At 52.1% G+C, this 16,196-nt stretch overlaps 1 protein-coding gene across 1 annotated transcript in view; it reads right to left on the reverse strand.

Annotated features, from left to right (window-relative positions):
- Positions 1 to 16,196, reverse strand: part of HADHA (hydroxyacyl-CoA dehydrogenase trifunctional multienzyme complex subunit alpha) — a 29,608-nt gene that overhangs the window by 12,848 nt on the left and 564 nt on the right. Inside the window, exons 2-8 of the mRNA XM_005496587.4 lie at positions 10,784 to 10,825; positions 10,629 to 10,699; positions 8,698 to 8,831; positions 7,443 to 7,581; positions 6,166 to 6,285; positions 5,981 to 6,083; positions 449 to 571 (exon numbers count right to left, since the gene is read on the reverse strand). Of these exons, the coding sequence (XP_005496644.1) occupies positions 449 to 571; positions 5,981 to 6,083; positions 6,166 to 6,285; positions 7,443 to 7,581; positions 8,698 to 8,831; positions 10,629 to 10,699; positions 10,784 to 10,825 (732 nt within the window). The remainder of the gene's footprint in view (positions 1 to 448; positions 572 to 5,980; positions 6,084 to 6,165; positions 6,286 to 7,442; positions 7,582 to 8,697; positions 8,832 to 10,628; positions 10,700 to 10,783; positions 10,826 to 16,196) is intronic.

A 16,196-nucleotide genomic window follows, 5' to 3' on the forward strand; every position in this document is an offset into this window, starting at 1 on the left:
GTTTCTGGATTGTTCCATGGACAAATCTCATTGAGGGCTGAAGTGTCCTAACACAACCTGAGCCCTGGGAAGCAGAATTCCTACAGATGTCCCCATTTCTGGGCTGTGCTGTCAAGGATCAGCATGGAGCAGTCCCTTGTACCTCTTCCCACCTGAGTTCACCAGCTTGGTACAGAACTTGCCACCAAAATTTGCAGATGGACAATCCCTGGAGGAACTGCTGCCTCTCACTCCTTAGGGCCTGCCTCCCTTCCAGCAACCTCAGGAGCCACCAGCCCAGATCTGCAGGGCAATGTTTTCTCTACCACCCCACATTACTCAAGAGATGATTCCAATGTGAAATAATTTCATTTTGAAATGGAATTAAGTAGGAGCACAAACACATCCTGGAGAAGCCAACCTGGATTCACTCACTGCTGTCCCTTGGGATTTCTCCATGCTGACTTACTCTGCATGAGCCCTTTGGATCTCTTGGCAGACACAGTCTTGTTGGCCAGACCCCTGGCAAAGCCAATGGCCACCTCCTCCAGGTACTCGATTGTCCTTGCTTCAGGAGCCTTCAGTCCTGGCCCTGGGGAGAGAGAGAACACAGCACAGGTTATCCCTGAGGGATGAGGGTGCAGGGAAACCAGGAGCAGACACAAAGTGATGGGCCTTTGGATGCAGGAAACCAGGAGCAGACACAAAGTGATGAACCTTTGGATGCAGGGAAACCAGGAGCAGACACAAAGTGATGAACCTTTGGATGCAGGAAACCAGGAGCAGACACAATGTAATGAACCTTTGGATGCAGGGAAACCAGGAGCAGACACAAAGTGATGAACCTTTGGATGCAGGGAAACCAGGAGCAGACACAAAGTGATGAACCTTTGGATGCAGGAAACCAGGAGCAGACAGAATGTGATGAAACTTTGGATGCAGGGAAACCAGGAGCAGACACAAAGTGATGAACCTTTGGATGCAGGAAACCAGGAGCAGACAGAATGTGATGAACCTTTGGATGCAGGGAAACCAGGAGCAGACAGAATGTGATGAACCTTTGGATGCAGGGAAACCAGGGGCAGACACAAAGTGATGAACCTTTGGATGCAGGAAACCAGGAGCAGAGACAATGTGATGGGCCTTTGGATGCAGGGAAACCAGGGGCAGACACAAAGTGATGAACCTTTGGATGCAGGAAACCAGGAGCAGACAGAATGTGATGAACCTTTGGATGCAGGGAAACCAGGAGCAGACACAAAGTGATGAACCTTTGGATGCAGGAAACCAGGAGCAGACAGAATGTGATGAACCTTTGGATGCAGGGAAACCAGGAGCAGACACAATGTAATGAACCTTTGGATGCAGGGAAACCAGGAGCAGACACAAAGTGATGGGCCTTTGGATGCAGGGAAACCAGGAGCAGACACAAAGTGATGGGCCTTTGGATGCAGGAAACCAGGAGCAGACAGAATGTGATGAACCTTTGGATGCAGGGAACAAGGAGCAGACACAAAGTGATGGGCCTTTGGATGCAGGGAACCAGGAGCAGACACAATGTGATGAACCTTTGGATGCAGGGAAACCAGGAGCAGACACAATGTGATGGGCCTTTGGATGAAGGGAAACCAGGAGCAGACAGAATGTGATGGGCCTTTGGATGCAGGGAAACCAGGAGCAGACAGAATGTGATGAACCTTTGGATGCAGGGAAACCAGGAGCAGACACAAAGTGATGAAACTCTGGATGCAGGGAAACCAGGAGCAGAGACAATGTGATGGGCCTTTGAACTGCTCCCACTCCATTCCCTGCTCCTGTTTGGCTTTTCTGGGTTATGACCAGCAGTGGGAAGGCTCAGAAGGGATCATATGAAGGCTCCAAGGGATTTATCCAGAGGGCATTGTGCAGAAAAGCTGGAATGCCAGCTGCCTGTGGGAGCAGGGCCAACTTACATCCAACTCTGCAGTCAGATCAGGCTCAGGGACCTTCAGGACACCTCCATGACCTCTCTGCAGGTGCCCTCAGCTCCTGACCATCTTTTTGCCACTTGTGCCCTTTATTTCTCAAACCTTCCCCTTGACATGACTGCAGGCACCCAGAATCCTGAGGCAGCTGAGCTGTTCTGCCTCCCCTGCCTCTCCTCTGTGTGTGTGCCACCATGCTGTGCCAACACTGAGCTGTTAAACACACAGCCAGCATTGTGGGAGTGCTGACTCCCTGCAAATCTCTGTACTGGAGTCAATGTCCAACCAACCCCAACCTTTGAACTCAGTGCACAAAACCTCCCTCTGGCTTTAGCTCTGTAACACCTGGCCTAACTTAAAGCTGTCCCACAATGAAGCAAGCCACCACAAAACCAGTTTTAGCAGCTTCTGAGGGTGGGTTGCACAATTTCCAAGCACAGGAATCCTCATTTCCAGACAATTGTATCATCAGGACAGGAGGACACAGCACAGGGCTGATCAGGCAGCTGTGAGATGCTGCCAGAGGCAAACTCTGAGTCATTAATGACAGAGCAGGGCCTGGTGAAGCTGCACAGAGTCACCGAGCAGACCCTGGAGCTAAATGTGCAACTTGGGGCTGAACAAACCTGGGGAAATTACAACCCTGCAGCTGGGCAGGGCCATTCCCCTTCACCCAAACTGCTCCAAACACACCCAGACACTGCAGAGCCCTCAGAGCTAAGGAAACACCCCGACAGAGGAGACAGGTAAAATCCAAACCAGAAACTCCCTCCTGTTTCATCTCCCACTATTCTCCTCCTCAGCAGTAAGGTTTCAATAATAGAAACTCAGAATTTTTTGGTTGGGAAGGGGATGTTAAAGGTCATATAATCCTCCACTGTCCCAGAGTGTCCCTTGGGCACTGCCAGGGATCCAAGGGCAGCCACAGCTGCTCTGGATTTCCAGCCCAGCTCCTTCCCACCCTGCCAGGGAACAATTCCTCATTCCCAGTATCCCCTCCAGCCCTGCCCTCTGGCAGTGGGAGCCATTCCCTGGGTCTGTCCCTCCATCCCTGTCCCCAGTCCCTCTGCAGATCTCCTGGAGCCCCTTCAGGGGCTCTGAGCTCTCCCTGGATCTTCTCCAGGTGATCTCCCCCAGCTCTGCCAGCCTGGCTCCAGCCCTTGGAGCAGCTCTGTGGCCTCTTTGTTTCACCTCTCTGTGACACAACTTGAAGGTTTTCACCCACCAGAAGCTGCTCCCTGCTCAGGGAGCCTCTCAGCAAGGAGGAGATAAAGCAGCACAAACACTCTGACAGCTCAGGGAAGCTCCCTGTGGAAGTTTCCCTGGCAGAATGTCAGAGCCAGTCCAAGGAAAAACAAGCCAAACAAAACACAATTGATTTTACAGGCAGCAGACAAAATATAGCTCAGAGCTGCTGCATAATCTACATTTCAGCAATGCCCAGGGGGTTTTAGAGAATTCACTGGAAAAACCCAAGAGCAATTGGGAGTTCAGAGCTCAGACTTCACCAGCTTCTAAATTCTCTTTTCACCATTCCAGGCTGAGACCTTCAGCTTGATAACTTGATATGCTACAAGATGTCAATCCCTGATTTCCAGTAGCTTGGATACATTAACAAGAGCTGGATTCTGATACTCCAGGTGAAGAAAATTGCTGTTTGTTTCAGAGTCTGAGCTGTGAGAACCATTCACACTGAGTGGCTGGCCCCACATGTGTGGGTTTGCTTTACCTGCAGTTAATTCCCAGTGTTTTGCTGTCTCCTAACCCAGGAGCTGTGCACTCCCATCTGCTTTCTTTTATAAATGGCACATGCCAGAACTGGATTCAGGGAATGCTGCAGAGCTCCCTGCTGAAGGAGAACTGACTGCATGCCCTGAAATTGATGGTGTGTGTCTCCCTGCAAGCTTTCTGTCATCAGTTAAAGCATCACCCCAGGCAGAGCTGCTTTCCCCACAGACAGAGTGAACAGGAGCCCTCCTGGCACTGGCTGCTGTTTGGATAACAAGGAACACATCCAATGTTTGCATGTCATTTGTATTTCTGTGTTCCTCCTACGTGCTTCCCTGGGCTGAGCCAGGATTCCCAGCAGCTCCTCAGAAAGCTCACGTTTCCTTTTAGCAAACTGAGCTAATTGTGACTATAAACAGCCCACATTTGCTAACTCTTAAAAAACAATTCACTTCTAAGCAAGGATCAAGTGGGAAAGTTTATCCAGGCAATTTTAACTCCAGCCTGAGAACCATGGATCTGTTTCAGAGGAATGAATACAGCTAAAGATAAGCTGAGGATATCTGGGTATCCTGGGCTGATCCCCCAGTGTGGGCAGCAGGAAAGGGGGGATTCTACCCCTGTGCCCTCTGTGCCCAGGTGAGAGCCCACCTGCAGAGCTGCCCCAGCCCTGGGCAGCAGCACAAGCACCTGGAGCTGCTGCAGAGAGCCCAGAGGAGGCTCCAAGGTGAGCAGAGGGATGGAGCAGCTCTGCTGCAGGAAAGGCTGCGAGAATTGGGATTGTTCAGCCTGGAGAAGGGAAAGCTCTGGGGTGACCCAACTGCAGCACCTGGAGGGGCTGGCAGGAGGGATGGAGATGGGGACAGGAGGGACAGACCCAGGGAATGATCCCAGTGCCAGAGGGCAGGGCTGGATGGGATCCTGGGAACTGGGAATTGTGCCCTGGCAGGGTGGGCAGGCCCTGGCACAGGGTGCCCACCCTGGATCCCTGGCAGTGCCCAGGGCCAGGCTGGACACTGGCACACCCTGGCACAGTCCCACGTGTCCCTGCCATGGCAGGGGTGGCACTGGGAGGGCTCCAAGCTCCCTTCCCACCCAACCCAGTTGGCATCCTGTCATCCCAAGGTGCTGCTGCCTGCCATGGCTCCGGGCTGGGCTCCTGATCCTCAGCACACAAATCCTGTGGGGTGCAAATCTGGGGGGTTCAAGGGACAAACTGAGCTCTGGGGACATCCTGGAGCCACTGCCAGGGCCTGAAGGGGCTCCAGGAGAGCTGCAGAGGGACTGGGGACAGGGATGGAGGGACAGACCCAGGGAATGGCTCCCAGTGCCAGAGGGCAGGGCTGGATGGGATACTGGGAATGAGGAATTGTTCCCTGGCAGGGTGGGCAGGCCCTGGCACAGGGTGCCCACCCTGGATCCCTGGCAGTGCCCAGGGCCAGGTTGGACATTGGGGTATGGAACAGTCTGGGACAGTGGGAGGTGTCCCTGCCCCTGCCATGGATGAGTTTTAAGGTCCCTTCCAACCCAGAACATCCCATGACCCAGCTGAGCACTGGCCTGTGGGACCATGGACACCAGGGCTTCCCTGGCACTGCTCAGGGTGGGCAGCAGCAGCTTTTTATTAATTTTATTCTCTTCAGCACCACCAGTGTGTTCTGGCTATGCTGTGCCTGAGGAAACCATGCTCAGCACCCTCCAACTCCATGGCAGTGCCAGCTGCAGCAGTGGCTTCCATTCTAACTCCTGAGAGGGGCTGCTGGCTCCTCCTGGGAGGCTCTGGAGGGTTTGGTCCTCAAACTCCTCCATTTCCACCTTCCAAGAAAGCTGCCCTGGTGAAAGAACTCTGGGAGCAAGACATGATTCAGCAACACCTGGAATCCTGCAGTTTGCAGGGAATTTCTCCCCCCAGCTGACAATTCTGAGTGCCCAAGCCATGGGGGCTGCAGCTGCAGCTCCTGTCAGGGATTCCCATCTGCAGGCTGCAGAAACACAGCCATCACTCATCCATTGTCCTTCCATTAGGGCTGCAATCTGTCCTCTGACATGATACATGAGTAATGTGGGCTCTTATCTGGGTAATTAGCTTAAGGAGGAGAGCCAGCAGGCCTGCCCTCCATGCTGACCTCTCCTGTTCACTCAGCTTCTGCAGCAGCCTCACATTTCAAGGCCCCTGTGCTTGTAAGGTTGGAACAGGGATTTCTGCTCCCTTGCAGAGCAGGACAAAACCTCTCCGTGTATTTTGGTGAGGGGAGAGGTTCCCTGACAGGCAGCAGCACATCAAGGAACTGAGGAACCCCATGTCTGACCTAGTGGTTCCACCAGCTGGTCAACCAGCCCCATCTTCTTGGCTCTGTCTGCACGGATGTTCCTCCCAGTCAGCATCATGTCAAAGGCAGCAGGAAGTCCCACCTAGAAAGGGCAGAAAGAAGATTTCAGAGTGGGAGTTTGCCAGGCAGAAAGGGCTGTGGGGTTAAGTTTTCCTCTTACTCACCATCTTTGGCAGCCTCTGAGTACCCCCTGCTCCGGGCAGGAGACCCAGCAACACTTCAGGTGTTCCCAGGACTGTTTTCCTGTCCTTTGTTGCTACTCTGTAGTGACAGGCAATGGCAACCTTCAAATGGAAGAGACAAGGAAAGGTTTTCCTGGGAAAGAAGAACCAGGCCCCCATCACACAGCCCTCTCCCACACACTGCCTCAGCTTTCCTCATCCCCCTGCCCCAGTTCCTTCACCAAGTGCCCAAATTCCCTCTGTGCTCCCTGATGGCTTCTGGGGGATGACAGCCAGCAGGAGTGGCATCAGGCCATGAGAATCCCCCCTTTCCTGCTGCCCACACTGGGGGATCAACCCAGGATACCCAGATATCCTCAGCTTATCTTCAGCTGTATTCATTCCTCTAAAACAGATCCATGGTTCTCAGGCTGGAGTTAGAATTGCCTGGATGAACTTTCCCACTTGATCCTTGCTTAGAAGTGAGTTGTTTTTTAAGAGTTAGCAAATGTGGCTGTTTATAGCCACAATTAGCTCAGTTTGCTGAGATGAACATCAAACTCTCTGATTTTTAATCTCACCTAGACCATCAAGGGCTTAATTAATTCACTAATTCACCAAGATCACAGTCCCATCTAGAGATGATTCCTGGTTTATCCCTGGACTGCCAAGATGAGTCAACACAGTGGGTGTAAAAAAAGCATTGAGAAATCAGCACAAACTGAAGAGACTCCTTTCCAAGATTACACTGCTTTAGTAACAACTCTGCTCCAGGAATCAGCAGAGCCTTGCTGTTGACAAAACCCTGGATGGGGACTACAAGGCAGAAGATGCAGGCAAGGTGCTGGAGTGGAGCTGCAGGCAGGGTGGAGCCTGGCTGGTCCCCACACTCAGCCCCACAAAGAATGGAAGTTGCTGGGATACAAGGCTCCCTTCATCTGAAAAGCAGCAATTTCCAGGCTGAACTCTGCCAGCAGCATTGATACAGACCCAGTGCCTGCTGGAAACAGCCAGTTTTCCCTTGGACACTCATCTCAATATTAGCCTGGCCCACACAGGTGCAGATTTGATTTGCTCCCTTTCCACAGCAGCAGCAGAACTCGCATGGCAGAGCCCTGAAGCACAAGCAAGCCATTAACTTGCCACAAACTCATTTACATGATGTAATGAGCCCTCATCAGCTCCCAAACTCATCTCACAGCCCCAGTCCTGCCTGGGGAAGCAGAGAAGCAGCAGTGTCAGCTCCCCCTCCTGCTGGGAACCCCAGCATTGCCCAGTACCTCCAGCCCTCCTCCCAGGCAGCTGCCACTGATGGCAGCAACCACAGGCTTTGGAGACTGCTCAATCTTTTCCAGCATCTTCTGTCCATCCTGAGAGAGCTGAGTCACTTCCTGAGCAGTCTTGCAGGCCTCAAGCATGCTGAGGGGAGGAGAGAGGTGGATGAGGATGGGAAAAACACTTTTTGTCAGTTTTCCTGACAAAACAGCAGGAAAATGAGTGATTTTGATGAGTTTGTCCCTGTTTTCCTACAATCTCCAGTGGCTGACAGGCAGGCAAGAGCTGTTTAGGCCCCAGTTTTGGATCAGACAACACAGGGAGACTAACTGAACCCAGCAGGGCCAGGCCCTGTGTGCTGACACGGGGTTTTCCTGAATGGGATCCCTTGTGCCAGGGCTCTGGAAGCCTTTGGGAGAGCAGGAAGGGTCGCAGGAAGCCTCAAAGCATTTGCCAGGAAGGGCAGAGGAAAGAGCCCAGAATCACTCCAAGAGGAGCAGATGGCTCTGATGCCACACTGCCAATTAGAGCCTCCCTGTGCTAATTATTCTCCTGGAGGTTCCCAGCCTTTGCCAGGCAGGAGTGATTTGGGATGCTGGAGATGCTGAGGCCAGGAGAAGACACCTCTTAAACCACAGCCTGGCCTTTGCTCTGCTCACCTCCTTCCCTCCTGAACAGGGAGTGAGCCTCTGTCCCTGGTCAAAGCCAGCCAAAAATGTAACACAGTTTTGGAGGGTCTATTTTAAATTTACCTTCTTTCCTCAGAGCATTCTGGTTTTTCATGTCTTTAAACAATTATTCTGTCCTGTCAGTGTCAGCAGTAGGAGCCAATGGCATTCCAGGGCCCAGTGGGCACCCACAGGATCATCCCACAGCCTGGAAAAGTTACCCAGGCAGCTGGGAGGCTGCTCAGCACAGGGCAGAGTGCCAAACCCTGCCCAAAGCAGGGGCCAGGCTGGAAGGCTGCCAGGCACTCCAACCCAGCTCAAACCAGTCCTGCATGTGAATGATCCCCTCTTGCTGTGCCCAAGGACAATGCCCAGCCCAGAGCCAGGCTGGGTTTCCTCGGCTGCAGGAAGGAGTGACCAAGTGCCACAGCCAGGAGGGGTTTAAGGACCCACCACCTCCCTCTTTGCTCAGATCCTCACTTCAATTCAGCAACTCTGAAATCCTGAGCACGGGGATTTCACTCCCAGCCTGTGCCTCACCCCAGGGAGGTGTCAGGGACAGCTCCAGCAGCTCCTGAAGCCCAGGGCTTACTTGAGGTCCGCTCCAGCAATGAAGGAGCCTGGCTTGGAGGAGATGAGCACGGCGCTCCTCACGGTCTCGTTGGCCCAGATCTCGTTCATGACGTCGGTGAACTCTGCACTCAGCTGCTTGGACAGGGTGTTCACCTGGGGGCAGAGCAGCAGCTCAGCAGCAGCTCACCTGGAGCCCACACCTGCTGCAAGTTAATTCAGCCCTGCCCTAGTGTTGAATTTGTGAGGGTTTCCAGGACAGGTGAGAGATGAGAATCCTATTGTTGAGTCTGTGAGGGTTTCCAGGGCAGGTGAGAGATGAGAATCCCAATGTTGAGTTTGTGAGGGTTTCCAGGGCAGGTGAGAGATGAGAATCCCAGTGTTGAGTTTGTGAGGGTCTCAAGGACAGGTGAGAGATGAGAATCCTAGTGCTGAGTTTGTGAGGGTTTCAAGGACAGGTGAAAGATGAGAATCCCAATGTTGAATTTGTAAGGGTCTCGAGGACAAGGTGAGAGATGAGAATCCTAGTGTTGAATTTGTGAGGGTTTCCAGGAAAAGGTGAGAGATGAGAATCCTAGTGTTGAGTTTGTGAGGGTTTCCAGGACAGGTGAGAGATGAGAATCTGACTCTATGTTCTCAGAAGGTGATTTATAATAATATCATATCATATCATAGAATGCTATACTAAAACTACACTAAAGAAAGAGAAGGATACAGACAGAAGGCTTAACAAGAATGAATAATTAAAATTTTGTCACCGACTTTTCAGAGTCACAACACAGCTGGCTGTGATTGGCTATTAAGTTAAAACAATTCACATGTTTAGATAAACAATCTCCAGATCACATTCCAGAGCAGCAAACACAGGAGAAGCTCTCATCTCCTCAAGAGAAGAAATCTTGGCAAAGGGATTTTTCAAGAAATACAACAGTGACACCCTAGCACAAAACTCCCTCCTGGATAACACCCTGCAGAAGGTCATCTTTAATTAGGGAGTTCCCCTTTAACCTTCCCAAAAGTGGCCCCAAACATTGATTTTATGAACTTGTAAATTGGTTGGTTTTTTTTTTTTTATATAATCATAGAATCACAGAATGGTTTGGGATGGAAGGGACCTTTCAAGGTCATCTCATCCAACCCCCTGCAATGAGCAGGGACATCTTTCCCAGACCAGGCTGACAACAGCCCTCCAGCTTTACTGAAAGGCTGCAAAAAGCAGAACAAACCCAGCCTGGGTTCTTTAGGTACCACCAAATCCTCACATAAAATAGAATATTTCAAACCTGAGACTGCTGTAGCTCCTCAAATGAAAGGAGTATATAAAAACCCTCCTCTGGTCTGTTACAATTAATACAAGATTTTCATAGCAGCAGTAGTTCAATCTTTATATCTTGTATAATATCAGAGCAGCTCAGCTGCTTTGCTTTAAAAACCAGGTTTTTATTGCAAGCTCTATCATTGCTCATAAAGAGCATTTCCATCTGTGAGATGACACCTGAAATTCACTACAGGTTATGAGACTCCAAAATGCATTTTTAGATGTTTTCCTTAGATGTCATTTACAGAGTTCCTGCCTCCTGACACCTGAACAACTGCAGCTGTATTGACCTAAAAAATGACAATTAGCTTCTATTTATACTGTGTTCATGATAATAGAATCAAAAGTATTTATGGATTCCAAATTACTGAAGTAGGGACATTCTTATAACTGACTTGAATACAAGAACTAAGCAAGAGTAAATTTAAAAAGTTTTCCTTAAGATTTGGAACTCAACAAGACCTTGTGCTTGGGAAAGAAACAAATTAGCTTAGCACACACAAAGTACTCCAAGAGGCATCTCCAGATCTCTCACCAAAATCCCCAAATTTTCTTTTCCTACTTCTCCTTTGCTCCTAATTCTGTAAGGCTGCAGGTCAGGGAAGTTCTTAGCCCTAAATGGGAATTTTCAATACCTTGGAATTTGGTGTGTTGAAGCGCACGACAGCAACATCCCCTTTGATATCACAGCTGACGTGGGTTCTGTCTGCAAGCAAACACAGGGGGGGCTCAGCTCCTGCTCCAGGCATTTGAAGGGAAAAATGGATTTATAGAAAAGCTTCACACTTACTCTGGAGGGCACTGGAGGCGGAGATGTTACGGCAGGCATAACCTGAGGAAAGGATGGCACAGCTGTTAAAGGAATTCTCAGCAGCCTCAGCCTCTCCCAGCTCCCCTGGCCTGCCAAGGACAGATTTTGGAAACTCTGGGCACGAGCCAGTCCCTCCCCTCACAGCCTGATCTGTGCCCCACCAGAGTCCAGCAGTGCCAGCAGTGACCTTCCAGCACAGATCCCACTCTGAGAGCAGAAAAATGAAATCCCTCTTCCCAAGCAGCTGGCAGGGGATGGAGCAGGTGGCACAGGGAGTTGGGCCTTGATCATCCTCATTCCAACCTCTTCCTGTGCTAAACCAGGGACTGTCCTGCACTTTGGGGAGCTTCAAGGTGGATTCAAGGCAAAGCAAACACAACTGGCCAGGGTACTTCTGTAAAAACACACTCTGGTGCCAGCAAATGGGGCCAGTCCAAGGTGACCACACAGATCTCAGGGGGCACAACTGGAGGGTCACACAAAATATTTATTCTTGTCTCCATCAACCAAATACTCAGAATCACAGATTGGTTTGGGTGGGAGGGATGTTAAAGCCCATCCAGTGCCACCCCTGCCATGGCAGGGACACCTCCCACTGTCCCAGGTGGCTCCAAGTCCCATCCAGCCTGGCCCTGGGCATTGCCAGGGATCCATGGTGGGCACCCTGTGCCAGGGCCTGCCCACCCTCACAGGGAACAATTCCCAATTCCCAATATCCCATCCATCCCTGCCCTCTGGCACTGGGAGCCATTCCCTGGCTCCTGTCCCTCCATCCCTGTCCCCAGTCCCTCTGCAGCTCTCCTGGAGCCCCTTCAGAGATACAGGCTAGAATTAAGGAGGAAGTATTTTACAGAAAGAGTGGTGAAATACTGGAATCATCTACCCAGGGAGGTGGTAGAGTCACCATCCCTTGAAGAGTTTAAAAAAAGACTGGATGTGGCACTTGGTGCCATGATCTAGTTGAGGTGTTAGAACATGGGTTGGACTCGATGATCTTAAAGGTCTCTTCCAAGCTAGAATTTCTGTGATTCTGTGATTCAGGCCCTGCCAGGGGCTCTGGGCTCTCCCTGGATCCTTCTCCCATCCAGCTGAGCACCCCCAGCTCTCCCAGCCTGGCTCCAGGGCCTCCTCTGGGCTCTCTGCAGCAGCTCCAGGTCCCTGTGCTGTTGGAATGCCCAGGGCTGGAGCAGCTCTGCAGGTGGGGAGCCATTCTCCTTTGTCCTGTCCCTCCAGAGCCTTGTCCAGGGTCCCTCTCCAGCTCTTGGATCCACCTCCACTAATGACATGCAAAGCACATGAACGTGTCTTCTTCCAGAGCCCTCAGACCACAAATGAACAAGTGCTGCCCACAAGTTTCTGACTCCTAAATCTCCTTTTTCTGCTCAGAAATTCTGTTTGGCCCCACGATCTCTTCAAGCAACCCTGATCTTGACCCTGAGGATCCCCAAACTCAGATCCAGTCCCTGCCAAAGCTGCTTTAAGCCTGAATTTCAGTAAAAGTGTTTCTTCCACATGGATCTATCCAGCAGCCAGCCCACAGCCAATTAGCCAGGGGAGGGCTCTGCTCCACACTGATAAAGCCTTCAGGAATGGAACATTCCCATTGCCAGCAGGGAGAATAACACAACAGCAGGAGAACAAACTGCAAAGTGTGCCTCCCCAAGGGTGTCCCCCCCTGCCACAGCCCTGTGACAAGGGCTCAGGGCTGCACTTTGGCCTCCTTTCCACCTTGTCCGGGGTGCTGGCACCAGGGACTGACCTTTGCTCCCATTCCTGAGCCCAGCATATGCACTGTGATGCCGTGGGGATGGAAATTCAGTGTCACAGCTCTGGGGTGCCTGTGTGTGTGTCATGTGCCCACAGCAGCATTTTATAAACAAAGAGTGAACCTGTTCCCACTCCAAAGCTCCTCAGCAATATTTAATACCCACATGTGATAGCTCCACCCAGCAATAATTTCCCTAAACTCTTTGTGTACTCCTGAAAAAAACACCAACATTCAATTCCCACAAACCAAGTGTGGGCTGACAACAATTCCTCTGGTGAGAGACGCTGCCCAGCAGAACACCACGCACCTTAAACAGCAATATTTCAACCCAATGAAAGCCATGCAGCCTCTTTAAAGAGAAAGCAAGGGCTGAACTGTCTCTCTGAATTAATTAATTCAATCCTTGCAGCAGGCTGGGATAGTGGAAGGTGTCCCTGCCCATGGCAGGGGTGTGGAACCAGATGAGCTTTAAGATCCCTCCCAGCCAAACCAGTCTGGGATCCCAGTTTTTTTTTGTTCTTTACATGGCTTTCCTTTTCCATACCAGCTCCCAAACAGATTCCTTCCATGAAAACCTTCAGCCTTCAACTCCACTCTGCCTTTCCATTCTCACAAAACAGAAGAGATGGAGTAGGAAAAAAAATAAATCAAGAGCATGACTGCACAAATCTCACTCCCCTTGAATACAAACTCTTTTGGGAGAGGTGCTGTCAGCAGTGCACCAGCTGTGAACACTGGAGTGAGGTTTCTGTAGCCTGACAATGGTTTATTTTAACTCCAGCAAATTTGTGGAAAACATCTTTAGCCAGGAAGCAAAAGCAGCTCCCTGTCCTGATCCCTGCACATCTGCTTTAGGTGTTGATCCCTTCAGCACTGCAATGGGAATGAGCCAAAACCAGAGCCAGAAAATTCCTCCCAAATGCTGCAGGAAGCAAAGCCCAGCCTCAGACTCCCACCATGTCCCAGCCTCAGACTGCCACCATGTCCCAGCCTCAGACTGCCACCATGTCCCAGCCTCAGACTGCCACCATGTCCCAGCCTCAGACTGCCACCATGTCCCATCACTCATTCCAGAGTTAAAGCCCTGAAAATCAGTTCCATCTCACTTCTCAGCTCAAAGACTGTCCAGCACCAGGACAATGTCCCATCTCTCATTCCAGAGTTAAAGCCCTGAAAATCAGTTCCATCTCACTTCTCAGCTCAAAGACTGTCCAGCACCAGGACAATGTCCCATCACTCATTCCAGAGTTAAAGCCCTGAAAATCAGTTCCATCTCACTTCTCAGCTCAAAGACTGCCCAGCACCAGGACACCAACACCTCCTCAGGACTTCGGATGCACCAGAGAATGGAACAACAGCCACCCCACAGCCCAGCCTGCTCCTTGCCACTTTCTCCTCTCCCTGCTCCTGCCTCAGCTGCCTCCCTGCCCAGCACTTCCCACCCTGCCACTCACCAGGACGTGGCACACGGCTTGTACTGGGAACTGCCTCCATGGCTCAGGGAAAAGCCTTTTTCCAGTCCTGGAGCAGCCCAAATCCCAGCAGGATGGAGAGGATGAAGCTCAGGCCACCTGAGCACGGAGCTGTGACCGTGAGATGGGGAGCTCCTGGCAGACTGAGCTTCCCAAGCCACCCTGGGAACCTGGTGGCACAGGGATGTGGCCCAGCAGGTACAGCCAGCCCTGGAGCTCAGCTGGCTCCTGACTGCTCCCTGCCTTTGGGCTGCCCCCGAGCTTTGCATCCACTTCCCAAATGTTTTGCAAGGCAGAACGAGGGTATTCATTCATTATGAGCAGGGACAGCGTCCTCACAGCAGCTCCAGGGCTGCTTGTTGTGCAGAGCTTTACCAGTTAGAACAAGAATTCCAACCAGCAGCAGCCTGAGAACTCCCTGGAGTTGCCACAAGTCTGCTCCTCAGAGATTGCAGCACCCTGTCACGTACAGACCTGCTCCAAGGCTGCACGTAACAGCTGTGATCCCAGAGCCATGGGATTTTCACCAGGATCCCGGAACCATGGGATTGCTCACCATGGTCCCAGAGCCATGGAATTTTCAGCAGGATCCTGGAACCATGGGATTGTTCACCAAGATCCCAGAGCCATGGAATTGTTCACCAAGATCCCGGAACCATGGAATTGTTCACCAAGATCCCAGAGCCATGGAACTGCTCACCAGGATCCCGGAACCATGGAATTGTTCACCAAGATTCCAGAGCCATGGAACTGCTCACCATGGTCCCAGAACCATGGAATTGCCCACCATGATCCCAGAGCCATAGGATTGCTCATCATGATCCCACAACCACAGAACTGCCCACCATGATCCCAGAACCGTGGGATTGCTCACCATGATCACAGAACCATGGAACTGCTCACCATGGTCCCAGAACCATGGAATTGCTCATGTTGGAAAAGAACTCTCAGAGCACAGAGTCCAGCTCTGAACCACGCCCAGGTTTAGGTTTTGAAGAAACACAGCTGGATTTTGGGTCAACACCATCAACACCAGACTCTGAAGCCCTTCAAAGTGCTCAAATATGAGGTTTCCAGAGCTTCCCAGCCAGGTCCTTTGGTTTTCCCAGGGCTCTTGGGGATTCCTGCCTTGGTAGCCAGGAAGCACCAGTGCAGCTCTGTGAAGAGGCAGGAGAGAGCCCCAGCCCTGCCTGAGCTGGCAAGGGAGATGCCCCACACAAAATCATGGAATCCCAGGATGGTTTGGGTGGGAAGGAACACTAAAGCTCACCCAGTGCCACCCCCTGCCATGGCAGGGACACCTCCCCGGTCCCAGGGTGTCCCAGTGTCCAGCCTGGCCTTGGGAACTGCCAGGGATCCAGGGTGGGCACCCTGTGCCAGGGCCTGCCCACCCTGCCAGGGAACAATTCCTCATTGCCAATGTCCCATCCAGCCCTGCCCTCTGGCACTGGGAGCCATTCCCTGGGTCTGTCCCTCCATCCCTGTCCCCAGTCCCTCTGCAGCTCTCCTGGAGCCCCTTCAGGGCCTCTCCTGTCCCCTGGATCCTTCTCCTCTCCAGCCTGAACAATCCCAATTCTCTCAGCTGAGGGATCATGGATCACCTGCAGCCACTCTCCCCCAGACAAATGGGATTACAGGGTCACAGGGATGACAGGGATTCCCCCTTCCCATGGATCCCCTGCCTGTCTGGAAGGCAGCCACAGGATCCAGACTGCCAAGGGCACGGGGACACCCTCTCCTTTCCAAGCAGGCTCTCGGGGCACTGGGACAGGCACGTGTGTCAGGGCACAAGGACACTCTCTCCCTGTGGCTCAGCTCACGTGCAGGGACCATCCTGACTGGAGGGAGTGTCCCCCCCCCTCAGTGCCAGGTCACAAGGACACCCCAGAACCGCTAAGAGATTCCCACAGTGTGTCCCTGTGCAAGGACTGGCACGGCAGGATGTCCCCTATGGTAGCACACAACCCCCAGAGACCCCAGGATATAGGGGGACAGACCTTGGGGACCTGCCAAGGATCCCCTGGGTGACTCCCAGGCCGTGGGGACAAACCCCTCACATGGGGCACAGACACACGTAGGGACACCTCCCACCCCACAGCTACCCCGGGGATCTCCTGTCCCGGCCCCAATCCTCACAGCCCTGGGAACTCCT

The sequence above is a fragment of the Zonotrichia albicollis genome, chromosome 3 (assembly GCF_047830755.1).
Source record: "Zonotrichia albicollis isolate bZonAlb1 chromosome 3, bZonAlb1.hap1, whole genome shotgun sequence".
Classification (NCBI taxonomy): Eukaryota; Metazoa; Chordata; class Aves; order Passeriformes; family Passerellidae; genus Zonotrichia; species Zonotrichia albicollis.